General features: G+C 37.7%; 1 protein-coding gene and 1 pseudogene across 3 annotated transcripts; one reads left to right on the forward strand and one right to left on the reverse strand.

Moving 5' to 3' along the window:
* Positions 1 to 273: 273 nt before the first annotated feature.
* LOC148731141 (target of rapamycin complex 2 subunit MAPKAP1-like) lies at positions 274 to 13704 on the reverse strand (annotated as a pseudogene). Its single transcript, XR_016001204.1, has 15 exons — positions 13513 to 13704; positions 12506 to 12612; positions 9381 to 9434; positions 8892 to 8928; positions 8181 to 8257; positions 7653 to 7714; positions 6695 to 6754; positions 5419 to 5480; positions 4415 to 4521; positions 3870 to 3977; positions 3391 to 3464; positions 2699 to 2753; positions 2196 to 2275; positions 871 to 1015; positions 274 to 468 (listed from the first exon to the last, which is right to left on the reverse strand). The product of XR_016001204.1 is annotated as a target of rapamycin complex 2 subunit MAPKAP1-like (transcript).
* Positions 13237 to 20421, forward strand: LOC148731142 (methylglutaconyl-CoA hydratase, mitochondrial-like). Of its 2 annotated transcripts, none has more exons than XM_088760076.1 (5): positions 13237 to 13379; positions 16010 to 16261; positions 17722 to 17960; positions 18904 to 18951; positions 19237 to 20421. In XM_088760076.1, exons 1-5 carry the CDS (start codon positions 13322 to 13324, stop codon positions 19312 to 19314), a joined length of 675 nt encoding a protein of 224 aa, XP_088616202.1. In that variant the 5' UTR covers positions 13237 to 13321; the 3' UTR covers positions 19315 to 20421. The 2 variants fall into 2 exon arrangements, with proteins under 2 accessions (XP_088616202.1, XP_088616203.1); XM_088760077.1 differs by lacking the exon at positions 13237 to 13379 and adding an exon at positions 13815 to 14089.
* The last annotated feature ends 3579 nt before the right edge of the window (positions 20422 to 24000 follow it).

Consider the following 24000-nt stretch of genomic DNA (forward strand, 5'->3'; position numbering starts at 1 on the left):
TTTCTAAAATTAAATACCGTACTTCCTCGAAAAATGTTGGGTAAAAGAGGGGGCATTTATTGTAGGAAGGGTACCTAATCAAGGGGGGCACTTGTTATTCTCCTGTAATGACTCTGCTGTAGGTTTAAAATGATCTAAAGTGGCAATAGAAACAGGTTTTTCTTGTATCCCTACGATTTAAGTGAGTTAAGGACAAGGGAGATTGCTTTATGAACTATGTGGCTTGGGGGTGGGGGGGGGGGGGTGGGTGGGTGCTCATTGGAGTGTGGGCACTTATTTGAGGAAATCCAGTATAATTTTTATTAATCAATCATTTAATAGTGTGAGTAAGCCTCAGTAGTTCTTGTTACAATGGCTACGATCTTAAAGATCTTTTGTCAGATTTTCTTGCTTTTGAAGACAAGTATTCTGATCTTTTCCCACTCATGTCGGACTTGATAATGTGATTGACCTGTTCCACTATTTCTCCTGGCAAAACAAACAAACAAACAAACAAATATAAACAGCAACAACAAAATTAATGTAGAAAAAACACTTTTTGTACATCAGGGAAAATTGTTGCCCAATCATTGAACCCTTCGATGCCTTAGACTGACTAAAATATAATTTCTCCCTACAATATCAACCCTGAATCAAACAGTAAGGTATCGAGAATAAAGGAAATGATTGCCAACAATACAGAGGCTCTTGATTGTTAATATGGAGAATATGCATACTGATGTCCACAAAAAAAAAAAAAAAAACTCGTAGGCTAGCAAATAATAATCAACTTACTATCAAAAATTGACTATTTCAAATGCTCTTTGCTGTAAAAAATGCTGTTTGTTGTGATAAATTACTGTATGCAAAGAAAAAGACAAAATTTCTCACCTGCATCATCAGCATTAGTTTCAAAGTCGTAGTGTTTAAACTCGTGGGCATTTTGACTGAAGTAAACTATTCTGAACACAGATTTTCCATTGTTCTTCACTTCATTTAGGTCACAAGCAACCACATTTTCCATATCTATTGAAGTCTTAACAAAAAGTGATTTTACAAGTTAGTATTAAAAGGAAGAGGTAACAGGACAAATCAGATTGAAAAAAGTTAACATTGTACTGAGGGGGACATTGGGGTTTGCAGTGTTGGGGCGCTGACTCTTCTTTTTTTAATGCAGTATTGTGTTGTAGAACAACTTGCATTCTGGTGTTGTAGTGATCTCAAAATTTACGGTATATGATGTTTGTAATTTCAAATCATCAGTTTTTGGTGAAATAAACCATTCCCAGTGTTGCAGTTTATTCTTTTGAACAAAATATGCGATACATTTGAGTTAAACTTTAATTAACATTAGCCAACTAGCCTCGGGCCACGTTTGTTAATATTTCACTTGACTTATGGACCTCTACAACACGCACTTTCAGCCAGCCAAAGACCGGCACCTGGTAAAGATGAGTGAAACCAGACCAGATAAATCCTGAGGCTTAAACTATATCATGGTGTCCGTGTGTGTTGATAATATTTCTTGCAGTGATGCAGTGTTTATTCTATTTTTTTTTGCAATGTTGTGGTATTCAGAACACTCCATGTTCCCCTCTGTACTTAAGGCAACAGCTCATGCAGCCAGAGCTTATCTAGGTAGCATGAATTGACTTTAAGAGTTTTATTCCCCCCCCCCCCCCCCCATCTCCTCCTTAGATTGGGATGCCAGTCCACCTCAAGGTTTCCCTGCAGCATTTGATCTGAGGCTTCCCTGATAATTAATCCCAGTATCCATTCACACTCTGTTCTCATCACTTGTCTGTGTTGGTCACTCATGGGTGAGGCAGAAAGGGTAGCTAAGGACCTGTCTACCTGTGGGGTGAGGCAGAAAGGGTAGCTAAGGACCTGTCTACCTGTGGGGTGAGGCAGAAAGGGTAGCTAAGGACCTGTCTACCTGTGGGGTGAGGCAGAAAGGGTAGCTAAGGACCTGTCTACCTGTGGGGTGAGGCAGACAGGGTAGCTAAGGACCTGTCTACCTGTGGGGTGAGGCAGAAAGGGTAGCTAACGACCTGTCTACCTGTGGGGTGAGGCAGAAAGGGTTGCTAACGACCTGTCTAACTGGCAAAATGCAGTCAAGTGGAAACCTGCATATTATTTTTTTGTTTTGTTTTGCAGCCGTGATCAAAATATTCTCTCCAAATTTGAACAGATGTACTGTCAGTGATAATACTTACAAAGTTTTGTTTTCCCCAAAACTTTTTTGCTGACTTGGGTTGAAGTACTGGTTCAATTTCTATCTTCTCAAGGGAAACTCCTGAAGGGCAACAGAGAAAGTGATCAATAAAAAAGTTAAATGAAATACAAAAGGAAAAAAAAAATTCAAATAAGACGGGAAAAAATGAGATGAGGTGGTACCGGTGGGGAGAGCATTCCTCCCACCCTGTACCCTGTAGAGAGGGGAGGGGGAGTGTAACATTCAATACTTGTTTAAATATGTTTGAGTTTATAAAAGGTTTAGAACTCTACACTGAGGAGGGGCTTGGAAATTAAGCAGACTTTGAACTTGACATGATCATTATGCAATAGTTGCTGCTGCGCTTGCATTTATTGTGTCAACTTCACATGCTATTGAATATTGATTGAATTCTCTTGACCAATCAGATTTTTTGTAGTAAGATGTATTGGCTGAAAGTCAGTGATGAAAAGGCAACAAAATAAATATCTGTGAATGACTTACCAAGCTGTATCTCCATCACCGTTCTCAGCTTTTGCAGCATGCTGACCCTGTATGACTGAGGATTAAATAATATTTTATTTCTCTAAACAAGAGTGTATGTTAAGCAACAAACCAAGACAACATCTGCAATAATAGAAACCTTGTCCAGTCAGAAGGGCAATGTGAAGGAAAACATTCAAAAAAATTTATACTTTTATTCAGAATTTTTCCATTATGCCTGTATGTGGGTGTTGTCTGTAATGGTGTCACATATTAACTTCAGCATAATCTAATTTATGTGAGCAGCATTGAGTCCCAAATGAAAACTTAAAGAATTTGCCCTCAAGGTTGTTCATGCACACTGAGACCAAGACAAACAACGTTTTTAGATGTAATTGCAGAGCCATTGTCGTGCTTATCAGATTATTTTGTTTTGCCATTATGTCCTTACTGCCATAACTGTTGTGGTTTGCTTAAACCTTTGACCCTAACTGTGACCAGCATCGAATTTCTCCTTACAATGTCACCCCTGAATCACACAGTGAGGTCAGTAGAATAAAGCAAAATAATGATCACCAACTAAATAAACTCTGATTTTTTGACAAATTCTCTTTGTAAGCACTTTAGGAAATGTAGAGAGAACAGTATGGAGAATATGCATACTGATGTTAGGGTGTAAAGAGTTAAGGTCCCTAATTTTGTGTTACACTTACCCTGTACGTATAATAAGGGTAAGCTTGGTCACGAATATTAGGCTCTTCCCTTTCTTCCTCATGATTCCGTTTTCCTACAATTGTCAACAAAAAAGCAAAATTGCTTCAATCTCCAATCAACATTATTGTATTTTTTATTTCAGACCAAATCATTTGACCCAACTTGGCTATATTTATTATTTAGTATTATTTTCACAATTTAATGTCAAAATAGGAATACTGTCTGTTCTATGTCATATTCATCTTTTTAGTCCAATCTCCCAGTTTGTTCAAAAGTGTTGGTATTAAATGAAAAAAACAATGTGACTCAGAAGCCTGAAAAAAGAGCAATTTTCAAACTGATTACACTCAGTCTGCTGTGAGCCAAGCAGACTGCAAGAACCAACAGTGATGCCAAAATGGATGTACAAAAAAAAGTTACTGCAAAAAGACAGCACTTATAAACTTAAGTTAAAGTGGGCTAATTAAAATCTACTTACGGCTAAATCTGACCAGACAGAATTCCATTGTTCCCATGCTTTCTAGGGTTGCATCGAGACTAATGGGAATCCCTGGCTCTGACTGTTTTTCCAAGACATATTCCTTGGCTATGTTGAGTTAAAAAAGAAAGGCTATTAAAGAACTCAGAATCAAACAACACTTATTGTAAAGAATCTGCCAAAAAGAGCCATGAATCTTCTTGAAGATTGTTTCTCTATACAAGGTATTTCATGCTTCACTCTGTCTCTAAATTTAAACTTTGACTTCTTTATCTCGAAAGGTTTAAAAAATTCCTTTTTCCACTCTGCCACAAAATTAAAGCTAGACTAGTTACAGGCATACAGTTAGCTGATAAGATTCAAGGATTCATGCTTCCGACTCACTGACTTCTTCAGAAAAAATAAAAAAATCTGAAAAATCATTGTTGTACACCTGCAAATTTTCCTTGCTCTAAAGACAATTGGGAAAACATAACATCTTTTTATACGGACAGTTTCCCTTCGAGCAGACACAAAGCTTATGATATACATGTATATTTTCAAACCTGTTCCTGGCAATCCTCTCTTCTTAACCATTTTTTTATATACTTGTTTCATCTTAGCATTCATGCTGTCCACTTTGACTCTTGAAAAGCCATGCTGGGGCTCATTCCTGAAAAAGCAAATCAGAAATTAATCATTACAATAGTTTCATTAATATGTAATTTTCAAAGACTGACAGAAGTAATTTTGTAAATAGAATAAGAAAGATGGTAAGTTTTGAATAAAGGCTGATAGTTTCGAAAGAAACTGTTTGGGGCTGCGTCGGTGGGAGTAACGAAATAATTTGGATATATCAACAAAGTTGAAGTGGTAAATTGGCCACCGTAACGATTACAAAAGCTGATGTTTCGAGCATTAGCCCTTCGTCGGAGCGAATGGTAAGTTTTGAGTTGGGTAAAAGAATAGAGTAAGAAGTTTTTCCTCGTGTCACAAGTGTGGAACAAAGGAAAAAATAATACTGATTTCCCATGAGGAATCGAACCTCAGACCTTAACCGGATTCCGTGCTCCAATGCTCTATCACTAAGCCACAGAAACTCCATAGTGAGCAAGCCCCATTATGAAGTCCTTTTGGTTTTCAATTAATTTTAATACTTGTAGAGCATGGTGGGAATTAAATAACAAAATAAAGCAACTATAATTATAACAATGGCATTTTAGCAGTGGTTATTCAATGTGGTGGCTTTTCTTGTCCACTATTTCCTGGTCGAATTGGAATTTGTAATGTTTGTTTTTGTGGAAGGGAGGAAAACTGGGGACCTGGAGAAAAACCACTGAACCAAGGATGAGAACCAACAACAAACTGAACCCACAGGTGATGCCAGCTCTTGGAATTAAACCCAGGCAACAGCGGTGGGAGGCCAGGACTCTGCCTACTGTGCAATCCCCAGCATTCCCATGAGACTTTCAGCATCAAATTGACTTGGGCAACCTTAAGCACTACATATTTCTGAAATATTTTATTATTGAGAAAATGGTTTTTGATTCTTAAAAATATTTGAGCTTACACTGTTACTATGATCCCTGATGAAGGTTTGTGAGACATTGGTTTTGTAGGACTGGCATCTTTCTAGAAATCGTAATGATCAGCAAGGAGTTAGAGAACAACATAATAATTATTTTAGACTTCATAGTTATAAGGTACTTGGTGTTTTTAGAAGCAGTGAAGCAGCAAGGTAAATATTATAATTATCTACCACCAGCCACCGACATTGAGGTAAGTGGTTGTTTTAGTATAAAGTAAAACAGCTAATTTAAAAGATAATACAGTTCAAAAACATGATTTTACATGTTGCTCTGTCATTTATTCTTGCAACTATTACAATATTTTCTGGTGTAAATCCTGCCTGAGTTGCTAAGTGAATAATTAACAACTATTCACCTCAGTGTCGGTGGTTAGTGGTGGATATTTACCGACCCACTTTGCAGCTCGGTAAATATCCACCACTAACCACTGACACTGAGGTGAATAGTTGTTTTAGTATATACTAAAACAGTGAGATAATATAAACCACCATTGTTAATTTGAGTGATTTCTTTGCTTGTCACAGATGCAAACCGGGACGCCTTTTTTTTCCCGAGTGGCTCGGAGGTAAATATCAAAGGATATTCAGAGTTTGACTAGCCAATCAGAGCGCGCCTTGAATGCTATCCACTGTTTTAGTATAATGGATATCTGGAGTTTGAGTTGCCAATCAGAGTGCACCTTAAACACTATCCTCTGTTTTATTGTATTAAATAATAATAATACACAATATTGAGCAGAAACATGTATTGCAGAGATTACCCTCCTATCCATCAGTTTAGTTCTTGAAAAGGGGGCTGGGGGGGACAAGTGGACTGACCATATCAATCTTGGAGGAGGGGGGAAGAGATGATAAGGGGGAGGAGATAGAGAGGGAAAATGGAGGGCAAGGGGGGACTGACAATTCCAAGAGAAGAGGGAGAAGGGGAAGGGGGGATGGGAAAGAGGATAGAGGGGGAAGGCCAGAACAAAACCCTCAGAGGGGTGGGGAGAGGAGAGAAAGGGAAAGACAATCCTAAGCCTCTGGGTTTTGGCAAGGTACAGTGTATATATGCTAAGCTGGGAACAATCATGTGGCCATGGCGTTTTTCAACATCTAATCAGCAAAACCAGGAGCAAAGGGGAAAGTTTATGGTTTGTGATAAAAGGAAAGGGACAATTGGAGGAAAGCTATCAAAATATAACACTTTTTTAGTAAAAAAAAAAAAACACAATTGGCTCAATTCTTCTAAAGAAAATGTCAATTTTGGCTGAGTTACCTGAACCAAAGCCAGACAATTGAAAAAAAATGTTTGTAATTGGCTCCTTGTTCTCCAGCACTACAATGCAAAAAAAAACTGGAGAGAAATAATGATACACAAACAGCTAAGAATAATTAAAAATAATAAAGCCTGAGAAAATTGATACTTTATCAGAGAAGCAATTTAAAATGATTGGTGCAGATTCATGACTATATATCATACTGTACATAAATCTTATTCTTATTCTAGACATGTACACCTTATTCCATGGTTTCACATATAATACTTACGAATATTTTTCAAGTTGTGTAGTGTTGTTCAGAGTCCCCAAGTGGCAAGGAAAAACACAAACAATAAGAAAAATGTCTACTTGTATCATTTGTGAAATTTGATTGAGTGAGGTACCAGAGTCTGCTAAATTTAATTTTTGAGTTTTTTGGCTTCTTAAGTTTTCAGATACATCCTATTATAATAGTCTTTCTGAAAATGGTATCAATCAAATGTGGCCTGTGTGAAAGATGAAAAACATAAGAAAGCCATTGCTGGAAGTGCTTTTTATCTGATTTTAAATCTGGAGCACTTAAAAGTCTGTCGCATTACATGTCAAGACTAAAAATCATCAATAAAACCTAAGTTTGGGCATTCAGTATGATATGGCCATATTATTACTCCACTTTCTGTCCAAATTAATTTTTTGCCCTGTCCTAATATCATGGTAAAAATGATGCAAATAAATTATAACCCTGCAACTCCAAGATCTGTTTGTTAATTCTCCCCTCTGGCTGCTACACATTTCCTTTTGAGTTAGCTACACCGAAGAATTTGGTCTTTGATCAAAACAACTACTTCTACCTCACAAGTTGGAGTATGCTTATTACTTGTTTGTTGGATGTTCCAAGGTTATTCTAGCGAGAAGTTACACTTTAATCATTTCTGAGAGTTAAGAAGTGGAATTAAATGTACTGTATGGGTATACCTGGAAATTTCCACTTCTCCATCATCCTCAGCCATATGCAAACAAAAAGGTTTGACATCATTCTGAAATCAATATAAGAAAGAAATCTTGAATTTCCTTTGGACAAAAACCAATAACTTGTCCTTTGCACTGACTGATATTTTAAGAAAAATTGATAAGGTTTAAAAGTTAACATACTTTAGTATATACTAAAACAGTGGATAGCGTTCAAGGCGTGCTCTGATTGGCTAATCAAACTCCGAATATCCTTTGCTATTTACCTCTGAGCAACTCAGGAAGAAATGGCTTCCCGGTTTGCATCCGTGGCAAGGGAAGAAATCATTCCAATTAATTTTTGGTGGTGTATATTATCTCACTGTTTTAGTATATACTAAAACAACAATTCACCTCAGTGTCGGTGGTTAGCGGAGGATATTTACCTCGCCGCTTTGCGGCTCAGTAAATATCCACCCCTAACCACCTCCACTTCGGTGAATATTTGTTAACTACACCAAAAGTCCCTCAAAATAGCTACTAACAATTTTGTACCTTGAGTGGAGGCTGTAATCCCTGGTTTGTATACTTGTACAAGATAATTCCAATTAAGTCCTGCACACAGGCACTTCCTGTTTAAGTTGAGCAGGAAAAAAATATCAGTTCTATCAGAATACATTTTGTGCAATATCACATACTATTAAAAACTGGATCATTGGATAATGCAATTCAAGACTTTCTATTGGCTTAGCCATTATGGTAAGTGTATGCCTCAGCTTAATATTAAAAGGGAGCTAAAAATGTAATAAAATTCATTAACTTAATTCAACATTTTAATAAAACAATCATTATTCCACTCACACCTGTTGGATATGAGATGATTATAGCCAACGAGGCGCGTAGCACCTCGTTGGCTGACTATCATCTCATATCCAATGCACGCTTGTGGAATAATTGTTAATTAATCTTTAATTCTGCCATGAACCCATTAACTCTCATGAGTGACCAAGACAGAATTTCTCCTTACAATATCAATACAATATCAAGCAGGCAAGTGTTGAGAATAAACTTAAGAAAAATAATTATGCTATCAGTTGACCCAACACCAAATTCTCCAAACTAACATTACAAGAATTCTATGGCAGACAGTAGGGAGAATTACTAAATAAATCAGATCTTGGGAGTGAAAGGGTTACAAAAAAGTACACTCATATTTTTTTAGTTAAAAAATTTACCACTAATTGTGCATGTTTTTTCTTTCTATACCTGAGACTGTGACAATCATTGGCATGGCTCTTTCCTCCTGCAGAATCAAGCATAAAATAAAATATCAAGTCAGTTCTGGCAATGATCACTCATTTCTTGACTCAGTTCAAACCCTAACTTATCTCAGGTGACACTTAACACTGAGGACCCATCAGATCATGGCCATAAAATCTTAGTGAACCAGTGAATGTACAGATTCTTTTAACCCACACAAGTGATAAACATGTAGTTTATCCCGATAATATTCATGCATTATTCAACAAACAGTTAAAGATATTATTGAAGCTTATCAGGTAGAGGTTGTTGTCTTGATCAAACATCAAATTCCCCTAACCAATTTACAAGGAAATGTGAAGCAGCTAGAGGGGAAAATTAATAATCCTCAGTTAGGAATTGAATGGTTAATAAACTAGTTACTTTATATCAAACTGTTAAATATGCGTCAGTCTTCATTGCATAACATAAACTGAGGTTATTGACCATGAATACCTCTGGTAGCATTGTTAAAAATATCTTGAGCTTTTCTGTACTTCCTTGGAAAGCCTAGGGGGGAAAAGACTTCTGTGAGGTATAATCAAACTTATCATTACAAATGTTTGTTGAAATTTTCTGGTAAACTCTTTTTTTTTTTAAATTGCTTCTACACAGTACTGTAATGATTTGCTTTTAAAATGATCGGCAAAAGTACCATAAGATCAACAGTAATTCAGAACCAATTTGCGCATTTAAGTAAACTCCTATCCCTCCCCAAAAAAAAAAGCCACTGACATCCACATCATTCTCCACAGAAATGGTCATGAAGCATTTACGGCGACCAAAATCTAAATTCTAAAGTTCAAGGGCATGTCGCTCCAAAACGCGGTTAACGAGGTGTTTGGGACTATTCTACTGATCGAAATGACAACCCAAAGTTGACTGTTTGCACGAATCTTTATTCTTGAAAGGCAATCGACCACGAACCACAGTCAATGACGAAAATAACGATTATTCTGACCGTCAATCAATCAATCGAACGATCGATCATAAAATGAAACAACAATACAACGAAGTTCTATCAATCTAACGAAAAGCCGCGGAATACATGATCAAAGAATTGCATGTTAAATACTGGGCTCTAAAGTCTATAACGAGATTAACAATACAAGTGAAACAGAACAAAAGTTTGGAAACAAATTAAAAGAGTTTTGATGACTGATAAACAGCCCATTGTTCTATTTAAATGATGGGTGTTCACTGACTTGCAAATTGGCACGAATTTAGCCTTTAAATCTTAAATCTATACAGATCATTGCAATATTTGTTTGTATATTGTCGCCCAACACTGAAAAGACTGGGGAGGAAAAAACAAAGTTACAAAGGTACTCACATATCGGTCCTGCTTGTGCCAGAGGTTGAGAAAACAAAAGGGCGAAAGTTTACCAAGGCTATTCAAAACTTACGAAGAACTGATTAAAGGGACGCTAAATTTGCCTTTTATATGCGCGTGGTAACGCTGAAAGGTCCGATTACAAAACAAATAGAAATACAGAAAAACAGATAAGCATTGTAACTATGTGGCTATCTAAGATCATTCTGAAATGAGTGAACTAATCAATAATCAATCAAAAAATAAGCCTTCTGGCTAATGTCCTTAACAGGTCATAAGCATTGTATTTTTGTTTGGAATTCAAACTCAACATCAAGTTTGTTCAGAGTGCCACATAACAAACTAACGATGCTTACTAACCTCCCTTGCTCGAGGCCATACTTAGGAATATTGTCCCTCAGTCACTTTTATATGAACCTTGGGCCATATTGCCAATATTCCTCAGTGTGGCCCTCACACTCGGTCAGTTAGAACTTAATATTTCAAAACAATGTTGTTTCAAGTTCACAAGGCAACCAGGTGGACAATCAGACATGGTTTGTCTGAATTACAATTCATAGACCCAACATTTCGACACTCCTGTCTTAAGTGGCTTCATCAGGGATGATCTAATCTGGTGGTGAGAACCTATCAGTTGTAATTCCCTATACTCAACACTTTTGTAAATAATCTACCAAAAAGTGCATTGAATCTTCTTGAAGGGTATTCCTTGATACAAGGTAAGTTCTTCAGTCTGTTGATAAATGTCAGTCTCTAAATTTAAACTTTGTCTTATTTTTCTCAAAAGGTTTACTTTTTTCCACTCTGCCACAAATGCAAGAAGCTGCACTAGTTACAAGCAGTGTACATTTAGCTGATAAGCTTCAAGGATTTATGCCTCCAATTTACTCACTGACTTTAACTCTTCAGTAAAAGAAAGATCACTGTTGTATACACCTAAAATTTTCCTTGCTCCAAACACAATTATTGTGATTGGTTGATTCATAATCACATGACCCTGTATAAATTAAAATGTACACTGCTCATGACCAGGATACAATATTGACAGGATATTGTCAAAAATTGTATCCTGAGCAAGTTACATGTATTGGATGTGATCAATGTCCAGGTTTGCAGTTAATCTAAATGTAGGATAATGATAATTATAAGTGCTCTTCTTAGCACTTCTCAGCAATTCCAGGCAAAACTAACCTGTTGCTAACTCTCCGCTGGTTCTAGTTAGTTAGTTAATAATTCATATAGTTATAGTTATATAGTTTATATCTGACCACTTGCAGCCGAGAGGCTGAATTACGGGTGCAGTGTAAGGTTGAGAACAGACATCAGCATATCAGGCGCCTCTGGCAGCCGCTTCAGTCTATCGATCTCACCTTCCCACCCATCCCACCCCAGGAGAGGACATCCATCACAAAGTAATCTCGTGTGTGGGAAATTAACGTCTCCCACCCCAACCCTGCAGGAGATGGGACCTCCATTTATTCGTCCCTATCCGAGAAGACTAGAATATCTAGAAAACACTATGGGAGCAGCCCTTGGCTAAAACACTGTAGCTCTTTCCTACTTTATCCAAAAAGATGAAATAAATAACTGGTTGAGCAGAAGGCCCAGGAAAATACAATTCTTTAAAGGTATATCTACAGTGTTTCGAAGAAATAAAGTTGCACTGTCATTAGATTAACAAGCATTTTCTGCTTGTTTACTTGTTTGTCCTCTGGATGCATAACAAAGCACTTGACCTGGGGTCCATTTCTTGAAAGTCCTGCCAACTGGTAACTTAATGGGCCCAAAGCTATGTTTTAAAATTAAAATTTGAAGGATGGGAAAGCAGGTTCTAGCTGGCACCCAAACCAGTCCTTTTAGTTTCTCTAGTTGATAGTTTTATTGTATCATTTTCAAAACTTTTGAAATCCCCATCTTGAATGAAAACAGAACAGTTTTACAAGCCCATAAAGTTACTGGGACTTTGAGAAACAGGCCTGTAGTGTATGTGGTTGATTCTTGTAAGCATGCGCACGTATGTGCATTATTCATTCCATGTACTTTTGAAATAAAAACTGAATACATGACAAGGCCTCTCAGGTCTGTCGGGAAACAGTTCATTTTGTTTTCCCTGAACTCTCTTTTTCTTCCCCTTGACTTAATTCTTCTTGGGAGACATTGAGACTTGCAGGAAAATGTAAAACACCTTTTCTAACTGACAGTTTCCCTCTGAGCAGACATGAAGCTTAATTAATATATATTTTCAAACCTGTTCTTCATAATCCTCTCTTCCTGACCATTTTTTCATATACTTGTTTCATCTTTGCATTCATACTGTCTACTTTGACTCTTGAAAAGCCATGCTGGGGTTCATTCCTGAAAAAGCAAATCAGAAGTTAATCATAATAGTTTAATATTTATGTAGTAATTTTCAAAGACTGATTCAGAAGTTAAAGTTTTGTACATAGAATAAGAAAGATGGTAGGTTTTAAGCTGGGTAAAGAAATAGAGTGAGAACCTTTTCATCTCGTCACAAGCGTGTGACAGAGGGAAATTCTGAGCAAGTCCCATCAAGAAGTAGTTTTGGTTTTCAATTGACTGTAATGCTTGTAGTGTGCGAACTGAGTTCCCAGTTTTCTGGGAATTCCTTGGAATTCCTAAGAATTCCTAGGAATTCTCAAAAATTCCCAACTATGGAAATAAGCTCTGATTTGAAAAGCTTGGAATTACTGGGAATTTCTGGGAAAGCAAGGTTTCAGTTTTGTGAGGACTTGGAATTCTCAAACATTCCTAACTATGCAAATAAGCTCTGGTTTGAAAAGCTTGGAATTACTGGGAACTTCTGGGAAAGGAATGTTCCAGTTTTGTGAGGATGTGCCAAAATCATAAAACCTAAACATAATCATAAGCAGGGGTCAATGCTTCGGAATGCGCACATTCGTTTGTGGGCAAGAATTCAAACATACTCTAATCGCTTTCTTCTCTTGTACAAATGCTTCTCCGTTATGAGACGCACTTGACTGTTGGCACCGCTAATTTAAGCTCAGTGGATTAGCGTCAAAGATCTAGACTTAAAGGAATCGAGATGGCCGCGTTGGACGGTGTCGATGAATGCTTGTTATGGTCCAGCTCCGTTGATTTGGGTATTGGTACAGTATAATCATCTAGGTAGCTCTTATACTTCATAAGGTGGTATCCATCGGTTATAATAATGAGGGTAAAACACGTTTGTAATCACATTCAAAGTACTTGTGATTACCTTGTGTTGTTTCTCACCTTTGCCGTGAACACAACTCAAGTCAGGGTTTCGAGTCTTCGTTTCCTCGACAGCTTTCGGCCACAAATCGTGCATTTGTAGTACGTTCGATTCTTCTCGATTATTTCTACATTGAGTGAGTTCATATCATTATTTACATCACCTTCAAACCATTGATCTATTAAATGAAACCATGGTCAACAAGCCGAACCATGCGTGTTCTCCTAAGACTGCAATCGGGCAAGCCAGCAGATTCTCTTTACAAGCCAATAGCAATTCCCAAAATATCCACGTGATCATGCCCGTGGGTTGTAGACAAAGAAACCTTCATTTGGCGCTCATCTTTAAATGTACTTTTCATCGGTTGATCGCTCGTGCATAAGTTATTTCTTTTCTCGACTGGTTTGCAAATACGACATCTCTAAAGATGGGTTTTACCGTTGATCAATGGGAAAACGAGAATAGCGCGAGTGTTGTTAAATTGATGAAAAGCAAGTTGTCAGCGCCGTGAAGCTTAAAGAAGGGACAACAGTTATCGACTGGTCGGCACAAAGGTCGAGCGGCTTTTTATAAAGCTAATGATTCTGAAAGTTTGTGGTGAGTACAAATTGCGATATTTGATACGTGATCAAAACTGACAATCAAATCGGTCACTTGCATGCCACAGTTTCTTAAGCTTACGCTTTACAATTAAATAAATCTATCAGTGAGCTAAAGGTTTCAGGATTATTTGAGTCGCGTTTTAAGCACGCTGCGAGCCCAGCAGAAAACGACAATTACAGCTGCTTAGTCTGCAGTTTGGGATAAAAATTCAATTATTTAACTGTAATTAAGCCTTTCACCCCCAAGAGTGTTGAGTGAAGATTGAGAAGAAATCTCTCAATCTCAACTTGCAGAATCAACAAAAACAAACAACATAGCATGAAGATGCTGCTTGACAGCCTACATTTGAATTTTAACACACAAGACTTTTATCCAAAGAAGTTACAACAACATTAAATTAAGTCAAAGCTGACTGATACTATTTATTGCTTTAAAAATAACCCAAGTTATTACATTTCATGAAAAAGAATCAACAGATTTTATTCACAATTTGTGTCAAACCAAATTTAATAATTCACTTGGACTATTTTAAATGAATAGCTGTAATTGAGGACAATTTTTACGAAGTTTTCAAGAAAAGAAAAAGAAATTTCTTCCTAATGTTACTACATGTTTATGTTAATATATAATAGCAAATTTTTAACCGCCACCCAGTTAGCTCAATAGATAGTGTGCTGGACTGTTGTGCTAAGGTCAAGGGTTCTAGCCCCGGCCAGACCAACACTCGAGGTCTTAAAATAATCGAGAAGAATCTGCTACCTTTCTAGAACATCAAGAAATGGTTAGATATTCTAGTCTTCTCGGATAGGGACAAATAAATGGAGGTCCCGTCTCCTGCAGGGTTAAGGGTAGGAGACGTTAATTTCCCACATATGAGATAACTGTACGCGATGGATGTCCTATCCCCTGGGTTGGGATGAGTGGGTTTACTGGGCCCGCAGTAATTGGCACAAGCTGTTGCGGTGTCCCTGCTGGTCGGCGAAGCTAATAAACTAAATAATTAACATGTAAACCTGACCTGAACATGTAAGTAAATTTCATTGATAATGCATGTGTTTATTTAATATTAGTTGCCTTGAAGTTTTCCTAAAATTTCCAGCAAGTTTTTAGATTCACAGTATTTCAGGGAAGTCAGTCAGGTGCTCTGAGTTGGAATTCCTAAGAATTCCCAGAAATTCTCAAGAATTCCTAGGAATTCCTAGGAATTCCAAGTCTTGTTGGCTATAAACAAGGAATTTTTAGGAATTTCTAGGTTTTTTCGGGAATTCCTAGGAATTCCTGGGAATTACACACCCACACCAAGCAAGATTAGAAAACCTTGGAATTTTTAGGAAATCCTAGGAATTCCATGTTCCAATTACCGTGAAAACTCACACCTTTGTTCCTAGGAATTCCTGGGAATAGATTCTTAAGAATTCTAAGGAAAATCCTAGGAATTCCTAGGAATTCCTACCTTTAATTCGCAAGGGTAATGTGGGTTGTGTGTGCTTTTTAAGGCAGAAAATGGAGCTATGTTATTCGTGGGAACATGGCAACGAGAAAAACGAATAAATTAGTGGAATGAAAAGCGTTCGTTGATCCCTGTGGGATTTAGAAAGGAGTTCCTGGTGATTGTTGTATACTTAGATAGAAGGCAGCTGCAGGTAGGATATCATGGTATCTTCCAAAAGAGATGCCAGGTCATCCCTGGCAACTCAAGTTTGTCAAGTTTTCCTTGCAATTAATTTGTGAGCACTATTTATCCCCGTGATTGGAGAAAGACAGTGTTGGATAAAAACACAAGTAGACCAGTGCTTTGTCAACTAGTAGAATTCTAGACCTAAAAAAATTTCATGCTTGTTTTTTTTTTTTTTGTAGTAGAACCCTTATTACAGTTGGTATTACTCAAGTTTTCCTGTCTTTTGTCACTCCCAGGTATTTTTTGTGCAGGAGCTGATCTCAAAGAGAGAGCCAAAATGGCAGCGCATGAGGTTGGACCATTTGTATCCATGGCTCGGGCAGCAATAATGGAACTACACAACCTACCAATGCCTACAATTGCTGCTTTAGATGGCCACGCCCTAGATGGTGGGCTTAAAATGGCCCTGTCATGTGACTTTAGGGTTGCTGCAAGTAACACTAAAGTAGGGCTGACAGAAACTCGTTTGGCTATGATTCCTGGGGCAGGTACAGTTTTCATAAGATTAACTTTGCTTGTTTTACTGCTACTTAGCCATGGCAGCTAGGAATTTCATTGTCTCTGGATGGTATGAAAGGCCATCACAAATGACCTAACTCCTCTTCCCTTAGACTATCACAAGCTGCCTCACCCATCCCCTCTTCCTTGGCATTTGGTAGGCTACTCTTCACAACAATAGGCAATAACAATTCAGAAGAGGTCCTGTCAGAATATTCATTTGATGTTAATTCTGAGAATTTGTTGTTGCATCAACTCACTGGTAATCCAGCAATGAATATTCTTATTTATTCTCATCACTTTTCTGTTTGATTTTGTATTGATGGAGAAATGAGGAGAAATTCTTTCTTGGTCACTCGTCAGAGTTAAAAGGAGGGAGGTCGAGGGTTCGAGCCCCGGCCGCAGACCAACACTCATGGTCTTAAAATAACTGAGGAGAATGTGCTACCTTTCTATGAAATATATCAAGAAATGGATAGATATTCTTGTCTTTCAAGATAAGGATGAACAAGTCATAGGTCCCGTCTCCTGCTTCTATTAATTAGATAATTTGATTAGGCAGGGGACGTTGAGGAACCCATATCATGAGATTACTGTGCTGTGGTCTGGCCTGTTTACTGAGAATTGGGGAAGGGGGCATGTGTAAACAAATTTGCCTTTGTTCATTGTAAACTGCCACTGGCAGTCTGGCAAAGTCCCCTGCGCAGTGTTGTAAAGCGCCTTGAACATAGGATAAGAGTGCTATAGAAATAAAAGTTATTATTATTATTATTATTATTATTAAAGGTTGATGCTTTGACTCTCAAGATCCAGTTTGCAATTCTCTCTTCTAACCTCCTCTAACTAACTACATTTCCTTGGAAATTAGAGGGGAGAGTTTGGTGTTAGATCATGATTACACCCTTTGGCTGATAAACCTGTCTTTTCTCATAACCCAGTGCAAGATGATAACATATTGAACTCATAGGAAGAAGTTACATGATGATCACATCTGGGAGTAAGAGAGGGTGTAAATCCCACTTTTCCAAAACATACAGAGTGCATCATTCATTAAGTCTTGTGTGCAAGTCAGCTATTGGTATTTCAGCCTTGACATCTGAGATGAATGATATCACAGAGCTTTTACAGGGTTGTCAGTAGAAGGTGTAATAAATGTATGATCTGAACTGAGTAAGCAGCCTGTATGATTGTGTTGCAAGCGTGATGGTTGCAAAGCAACTGGTTCCTCAAGGAGAGGGGGTTCTGTGGGCATGCTCTCCCTGAAAATTTTGAAATTTTAAACTCTCTGAGACAAGATTTTCAGCATTCTGGAACATAATAAGTAACTCTTTTTTTACGTCAGACATTAATTGATGTTAGAATTAGTTCAAAACACTTATTTTCATCTTTGATCACACTTGACAAAGTTGGTGCAAAATGGTCTGACAGCCTGTGGGTTCCTTTTTTTTAGGAGGTACTCAACGTCTATCAAGGTTAATAGGTGTCTCAAAAGCCAAGGAGATGATTTTTACAGGCAAAGTGGTCAGTGGTACAGAAGCTGAAGAAATAGGTTTGGCTGATTATGTTGCTGAACAAACTGAAACTGGTGATGCAGCATATCAAAGAGCCCTTGTTTTAGCTGAAGAAATTCTTCCCCACGGACCTGTTGCTGTGAGGATGGCCAAATTAGCAATTAACAAGGGAATCCAGGTAAGTCCTTTTTTTTTCACCCTTTGATCTGCAAGAGTGACTAATTTCTCCTTTAAATTTCACCCCTGAATCACACACATTAACCTCTTCACTGCTTGCTGGACCTACTCAATGACATTCTCAACACATCAAAAGTTAGAGAGTAACCATCAAATCTTTGGCACTGGAGGGGTAAATTGAACTAGCCTCTGAAACTGGAAACAAGCTAGAATTCTGGAAAAATGTTATGTCAGTTTGTGTTGGCACAGGATTTCTCATTGAGTGGCTGAGTTAACGTTAACGACGGGTTAAGGTCCTGGTCGTGAGAATGAAGGAAATGATCACGAACTAAATAAGTTCTTGATTGTTAACCAAATTCTCCTCGTCAGCACCTTAGGTAATGTATAGCGGACAGTATGGAGAATATGTGGACTGATCATGTTAGGGTTAAAAGGGTCACAACTAATGATCAACGAGTAGTTGTATGGTTTCCCTTATTTGATTCTCTTCTTTCGTTTTTTTTAATTCTCAAATCTCATGATCACACCTGAGGTTTCTAAGTACATACTAGACAAGTCTGACAAGTAAAAAAAAAAAGGAAAAATAAAATTTATTTAAAGTAACCAGTATTTTTTGTATCATCATGACACCCTTTGCAAGGTAATTAAATTGAACCCCTTAATCATTCAGTTAACAGTGACTAGAAGCTATTTTCTCGTTACAATATTAGTGCTGAATAAAATACCAAGGTCACAAGAATAAAAGAATTGATCGCAAACTAGAGGAGCTCTTGACTGTTAAGCAAATCCTCCTTGATGGTAGTATAAGAAATGTGTAGAGAACAGTATGGAAAATATGCACGCTGATGTTAAACCATGGAATGCATTCAATACAGCAAGGTTTTGTTATAATGAAATGGTTTTGCTCCCAGAATATGTGATTTGTGTCTTCTTTCTTTCTGCAGGTTGACCTCACGTCAGCCATGTCATTTGAAGAAGGTTGTTATGCTCAGGTATGGGTGCAAATATTTTTTTACTGTAATGTCGCAATCTAATTGGCTAATTTGCCATTGTTGATAAGAGAGTACATACAATGCTACTCATGCCAATGTGTCATATTCCAACATGCCATGCACTGAAAGACTCACTTTATTTGACATTGATATTGTGGTGAAAAACACAGTGGTTTGGGTGGTCTGTACTGTTATTGTCAAACAAAACAATGTTTTGGTATTTAAATTGAAATTATGTAAAACAATGTTTACATGAGTCAGAAGTTGTGAATTTTCTTCCATCAGGTTATACCCACCAAAGACAGACCTGAGGGTCTTAAAGCATTCAAAGAGAAAAGAACACCACAATACACAGGGGAGTGAAGAGAATAACATGACAGAAAAGCATGGACACGATGAAGTAAATGTGCAACTGGAAAATAGAACAAAGACTCTGGTGAACTGTTTGACTCCCTAAGAGTGACCGGCATCTAATTTCTCCTTACAATATCACCCCTGAATGAAACATTAAGGTTAGGAGAAAAAAGGAAATGATCACCAACAAAACAAGCTCTTGATTGTTAAACAAATTCTCCTTGTCAGCACCCTAAGAAATACATAGAAATCTATATGGAGAATATGTATACTGATGTACACCCCCACCCCATCCCCCCCCTTTACCAGCCTTTAATAAAAGGACCCTGTCAGATTTTTCTATGGAAAACATTATTAACTACTGTATTATTTGTTGAAACTAAAGGAGAAATTATAAAATTGAATACTGTACTTCCTCAAAAAGTGCATAAGGGCTTATTTAAACTGTTGGGTAAAAGAGGGGGAATTTATTGGAGGATGGGTGCTAATATTCAAGGGGGGGGGGCACTAATTATTATTGTCCTGTACTGATTCTGCTGTAGGTTAAAACATAGGCATGCTATGCATGCAGGAGTTATTTGTTTGGATATGTGGGTTGAAATTGGACACTTAGTAACTGGTGCTGGTGTCTGAATAATTGATGGCAAAAATAGACTGCATTGGTACCACTCTTCCTGCAGTCCCCTCCACAGCCCCATTTTGAACTCGTCACACAATGTTTTCTCTCCAACGTTGCGTGACGAGACCAAACAACAACCTCATTATAGCTCAAAGGCTATAATAATGCTTACTGCCACCTCTTTTTCAGAGATAAAGTCGCAATTATCTAGAATCTGGATACTGTTGAAGTGTATAGGGTTAAAAATTAACAAGTTAGTTATTTGATAAAACTGTATGAGAAACTTAAGGGGCTGAATTTTTGCACACATGTAAAGCTATATCTGCATACATATATAGCTATTTACATATAGCTATTTCTGCATACATGTAAAGCTATATCATTTCAAAATTTTACGGTATGTAAGATTCGTGATTGTTAATTTTATTGACTGCTCCAAACCTCAACATGCAGCATGGTTATTGATGAATCGATTTACGATAAAATTCAACAGCATATATCCCATTCGTAGAGTTTTCACATAGGCTTATTAGAGAAATGTATTAAAGAAAAGCCCTTTCACTGTCTAAAGCCTTGCTCATTCAAAAACAAAATGAGTCCTGAAATATTGGATCGCTTGCCAACGATTGTGTTCCAATTTCCTTTCGGGAACCAGCATATTGAGGCGACAAGTTTTCAAAAATACACCGATTAAAACAAAGAAAGGGACCCAATTATCCTGAACATGAGTATTGAAATACTTCCAAACAGTATTATCTCGTTTGGATCGATTTACAAGTGCACAATTGTCGGAAATCTGAGACGTTCTGATCGCGACGGAAAAACCAGCAAAGTGACGTCCTAAACTTGTTTGGGAGAACGGCAACGCTAACACCGGAAGTCGAATGGTGCCGTGTCCAGACTATTCAGCTTTCTCTCCCGTTCTGAAATGACGTTCCCGTCCTCTTGCCAAATCTCTCTATCATAAATACAAGGGCTGGCACGCTTCAATTAGGATGTGCGGACGTCCCAGGAATTAGACTTTCGTTTAATTGTAACTCTAAAAATAACTTTAGTGAAATTCACATATCCCTGCCACGCCCTCAGATTCGCTCTCTGTCCCAATTATTGGCTCTTGATTTAGAGAAAGATAAATCTGGAGTCAAAGTAATGCTTTCGAAAACAAAACTCAGGTGATGACTGCTCCTGCATGAGCTCAATACACGCTGGGGAGGGTCAAGTTCAAAGCTGGATATGAAAGCAAGAAGTATTAATACAACGAAATTAGTTGACACTTAAGTCAGGCAAAATATATATACTCGTGCTTTGGAAGACAATATTCTCGTCAAAATGAAATAATCCGGGCGATATTTGGATCAATTAAATTTTCTTTCAAATGTATTTTACTCATGTCCAGCCAGGAGAAGAAGTTTAGTCGTTTTCGGGCCGGGATACCTTGAGACCAGGCTTCTGTTCTAAATTGATTACAATTGTGATGCCTTTGAGATATAAATGACTTTCAATTCTTATGCAGATAAATCCCAAAATTAGAAAGTGTGAAGTTTGAGAACTCGGAAAGAGTCCGATTATATAATGCAGCTGACTGCAATAGCAACTCGCGGAGCGAGCTTACTGTGCGCCCGCAATACGTGCATGGGTGTTATTTGATGCTGTCCCGACCTGAAAGGACTTACTAAACCTGCACTGGGTTTGCTAGGCCAATAGGGCTATTTGGTTTTTAACTGGATTCTCGACTTCGTTGATGAATCGATTCTAACATTATACCAATCATCCCACTTCACCAGGAAGCAAACTGAAATCTCTGGAACGCCGATTGAATGGTGCAGAAATACAATGAACTGACTAGAAAAAGTGGGCCTTTAGTGTTTGACATGGAATATTCAAATTTTTCTGCGAAAGACTGTGATGTAATTACGGTGGCTCTTCATGTTGCTTTGGGAACCAGCTCCTGTGAAACCATAAAGGGAACTGATAATGTTTCGTAAGGTGGTACTGAATTGAATATTAATTTTTTTCTTTTCTTTTGGAGGAGATTAAAAGACAAATATATTGGAAATATCAAAATACGAGAAAGTGGTGGCCTGCTTTCTCTTCTCTTTTTCACCAAATTTTTATTGCCGGGTTGGGAAAAAAATAGGCACAAAATAAGGAGGATTTTAATCGGTTGGTTAGTCTGTGGTAATGAGACGCAGGTTCAGTTACACCAAACTTTATCGCCACACTGTTTGTGTATTTTTCCTCAATAACCCAAAAGGGAAGCTTAAATTTAATAATTTCTTATTACAGCCAAGCGATAAGTAAGGATATCTAATAAAAGCTAAGGATATGTTCAAAGTTATTACCTTTCTGAAGTTGTTAGAGTCCGTGAAAGATTTGTCCGGATTTGAAGCGTAAGTTTTGTTTTCAAAGCCTTGAAAACCATAAGAATGAAAATATCCTTACCGCTTAGTAATGCGTTTGAATGATTTATTGAACATTGTCTATGGTTCTGAAAAGATTAAGACTCCGGTAAGACCGGGCAATCTTTCTGTTGTCGGTTAACAGTCAGAAGCGATGAAACCAAGAAAGGAAATCAACATAAACTTAAGGTCTTAAATGCTCGGAAAATATCTTTATCCTTCAATGCTCAATGAAAGCGTAAGGAGCAATATAATTGTTATAAATTTGAACCGCAGTACAGACAAGCATCAGTGAACTGAGGCGACAAACTGCTAGCTAACTAAAGGTAATTCAACTACACACGGAAAGATAATAGGGAGATTTTTTATATCCGGGTTGATGGTTTAGTCAATTAAGTGACAGCTCGAGGATAATCTTTATCACAACACTGAATGGTATTTCTATGGATTCAATCATTAGCATTGTTGAGATAACGTGATTTCAACCATGCGTTTCCGTTTGATAAGCTAATTCAAGAAATCATTGTTTTAGAATTAAGGACAGGTTTGATTTACTGGGTAAAAGAATAGCACATAGAATCGTATTTTGCATAAATGCACGCGAGAAGCTGGTGAATACGATGACCTATAGTCAGTACTGTTTAGATTTCTTAAACCGGCGTTGTAGGTATTCATTTGATGTTTGCCTACAGGGAAGAATTAGGTTTTCTCCGTTGGATCGTACTCATTTACGAGCTCAAAGGAGGCTTATATTGTTGAAAAGACATGACTGGTACTCCTCAAAGACACGAAAGAAAGCGAAACGCTGCAAAAGAAAATTCACAAGAGACTAGGAATGGTGTTGCAGAGGGAGAAATCATTTCGCCAGGAGTCAGAGTTGGGATATCATAATGAAAAACACCTTCTGTCCCATTCTGAACTACCAGCCTGGCCTTGCGGAAGTTAATTTTCATCCAGTTTCCACAGACCACCGATGCCATGTTTTCGATATTGCTTTAAGAGTATCTTTAAACTTCACAGTGAAACGGGTAATAAATATTTGGACTCATTTGATTGGTTTTATTGAGTTTGTGTGTATTACATCGTACATGCTTGTACGACCCGTCACTGTCGCTAATCCATTCCCTGGAGACTGGCACGAGAAACTTCTCTTGAGCTGCTTCTTTGTCGGCGCAATCTTGTGTTTGGGAGTTTCCTGGATTTTTCACACTGTTTACTGCCATTCCGGCAAAGACGGTCCCCAAGATAAGTTTTCGAAGGTAAGCTTGCCTATATTTCTGTAACTTAACATGTCATATTTTTCCACGCTGAGGAATGGCGCAGTCACTCGGAGGCTTGAACTGGGTTCATTCGTAAATCTTGTCTTAATGGAGTCTCGATTATATCCGCGTTTCTTTAATGAAACGAACGTTAAAGAAGATGAGCGAAAAAAAAAAGCCAGCGTGCAATAAAGTTAGTCACATAATTGTTACATTATTCAACCACTCATTCGGTTCGGTCAGCCGGCCAATCTCCGTCTGACAGCAGTTAGTCAGTCATTCAATCAGTTAACGAATCGGTCAAACAAAATCTCGTTTTCAGTCGGTCGGTGAGTCAGTCAGTAACATAGTCAGTCAGTCAATCAACCAGTCGGTCAATCAGTCAGTCAATCAATCAGTCAGTCAGTCAGTCAGTCAG

This window comes from Stylophora pistillata, chromosome 5 (genome assembly GCF_964205215.1).
Source record: "Stylophora pistillata chromosome 5, jaStyPist1.2, whole genome shotgun sequence".
Taxonomy (NCBI): domain Eukaryota; kingdom Metazoa; phylum Cnidaria; class Anthozoa; order Scleractinia; family Pocilloporidae; genus Stylophora; species Stylophora pistillata.

Coding starts and splice junctions, on each gene's coding strand:
- LOC148731142 (XM_088760076.1), top strand. CDS start 13,322: ATGGCCGCGTTGGACGGTGTCGATGAATGCTTGTTATGGTCCAGCTCC. Junction 16,262..17,721: donor GGCTATGATTCCTGGGGCAG/GTACAGTTTTCA, acceptor CCTTTTTTTTAG/GAGGTACTCAACGTCTATCA. Junction 17,961..18,903: donor CAATTAACAAGGGAATCCAG/GTAAGTCCTTTT, acceptor TTCTTTCTGCAG/GTTGACCTCACGTCAGCCAT.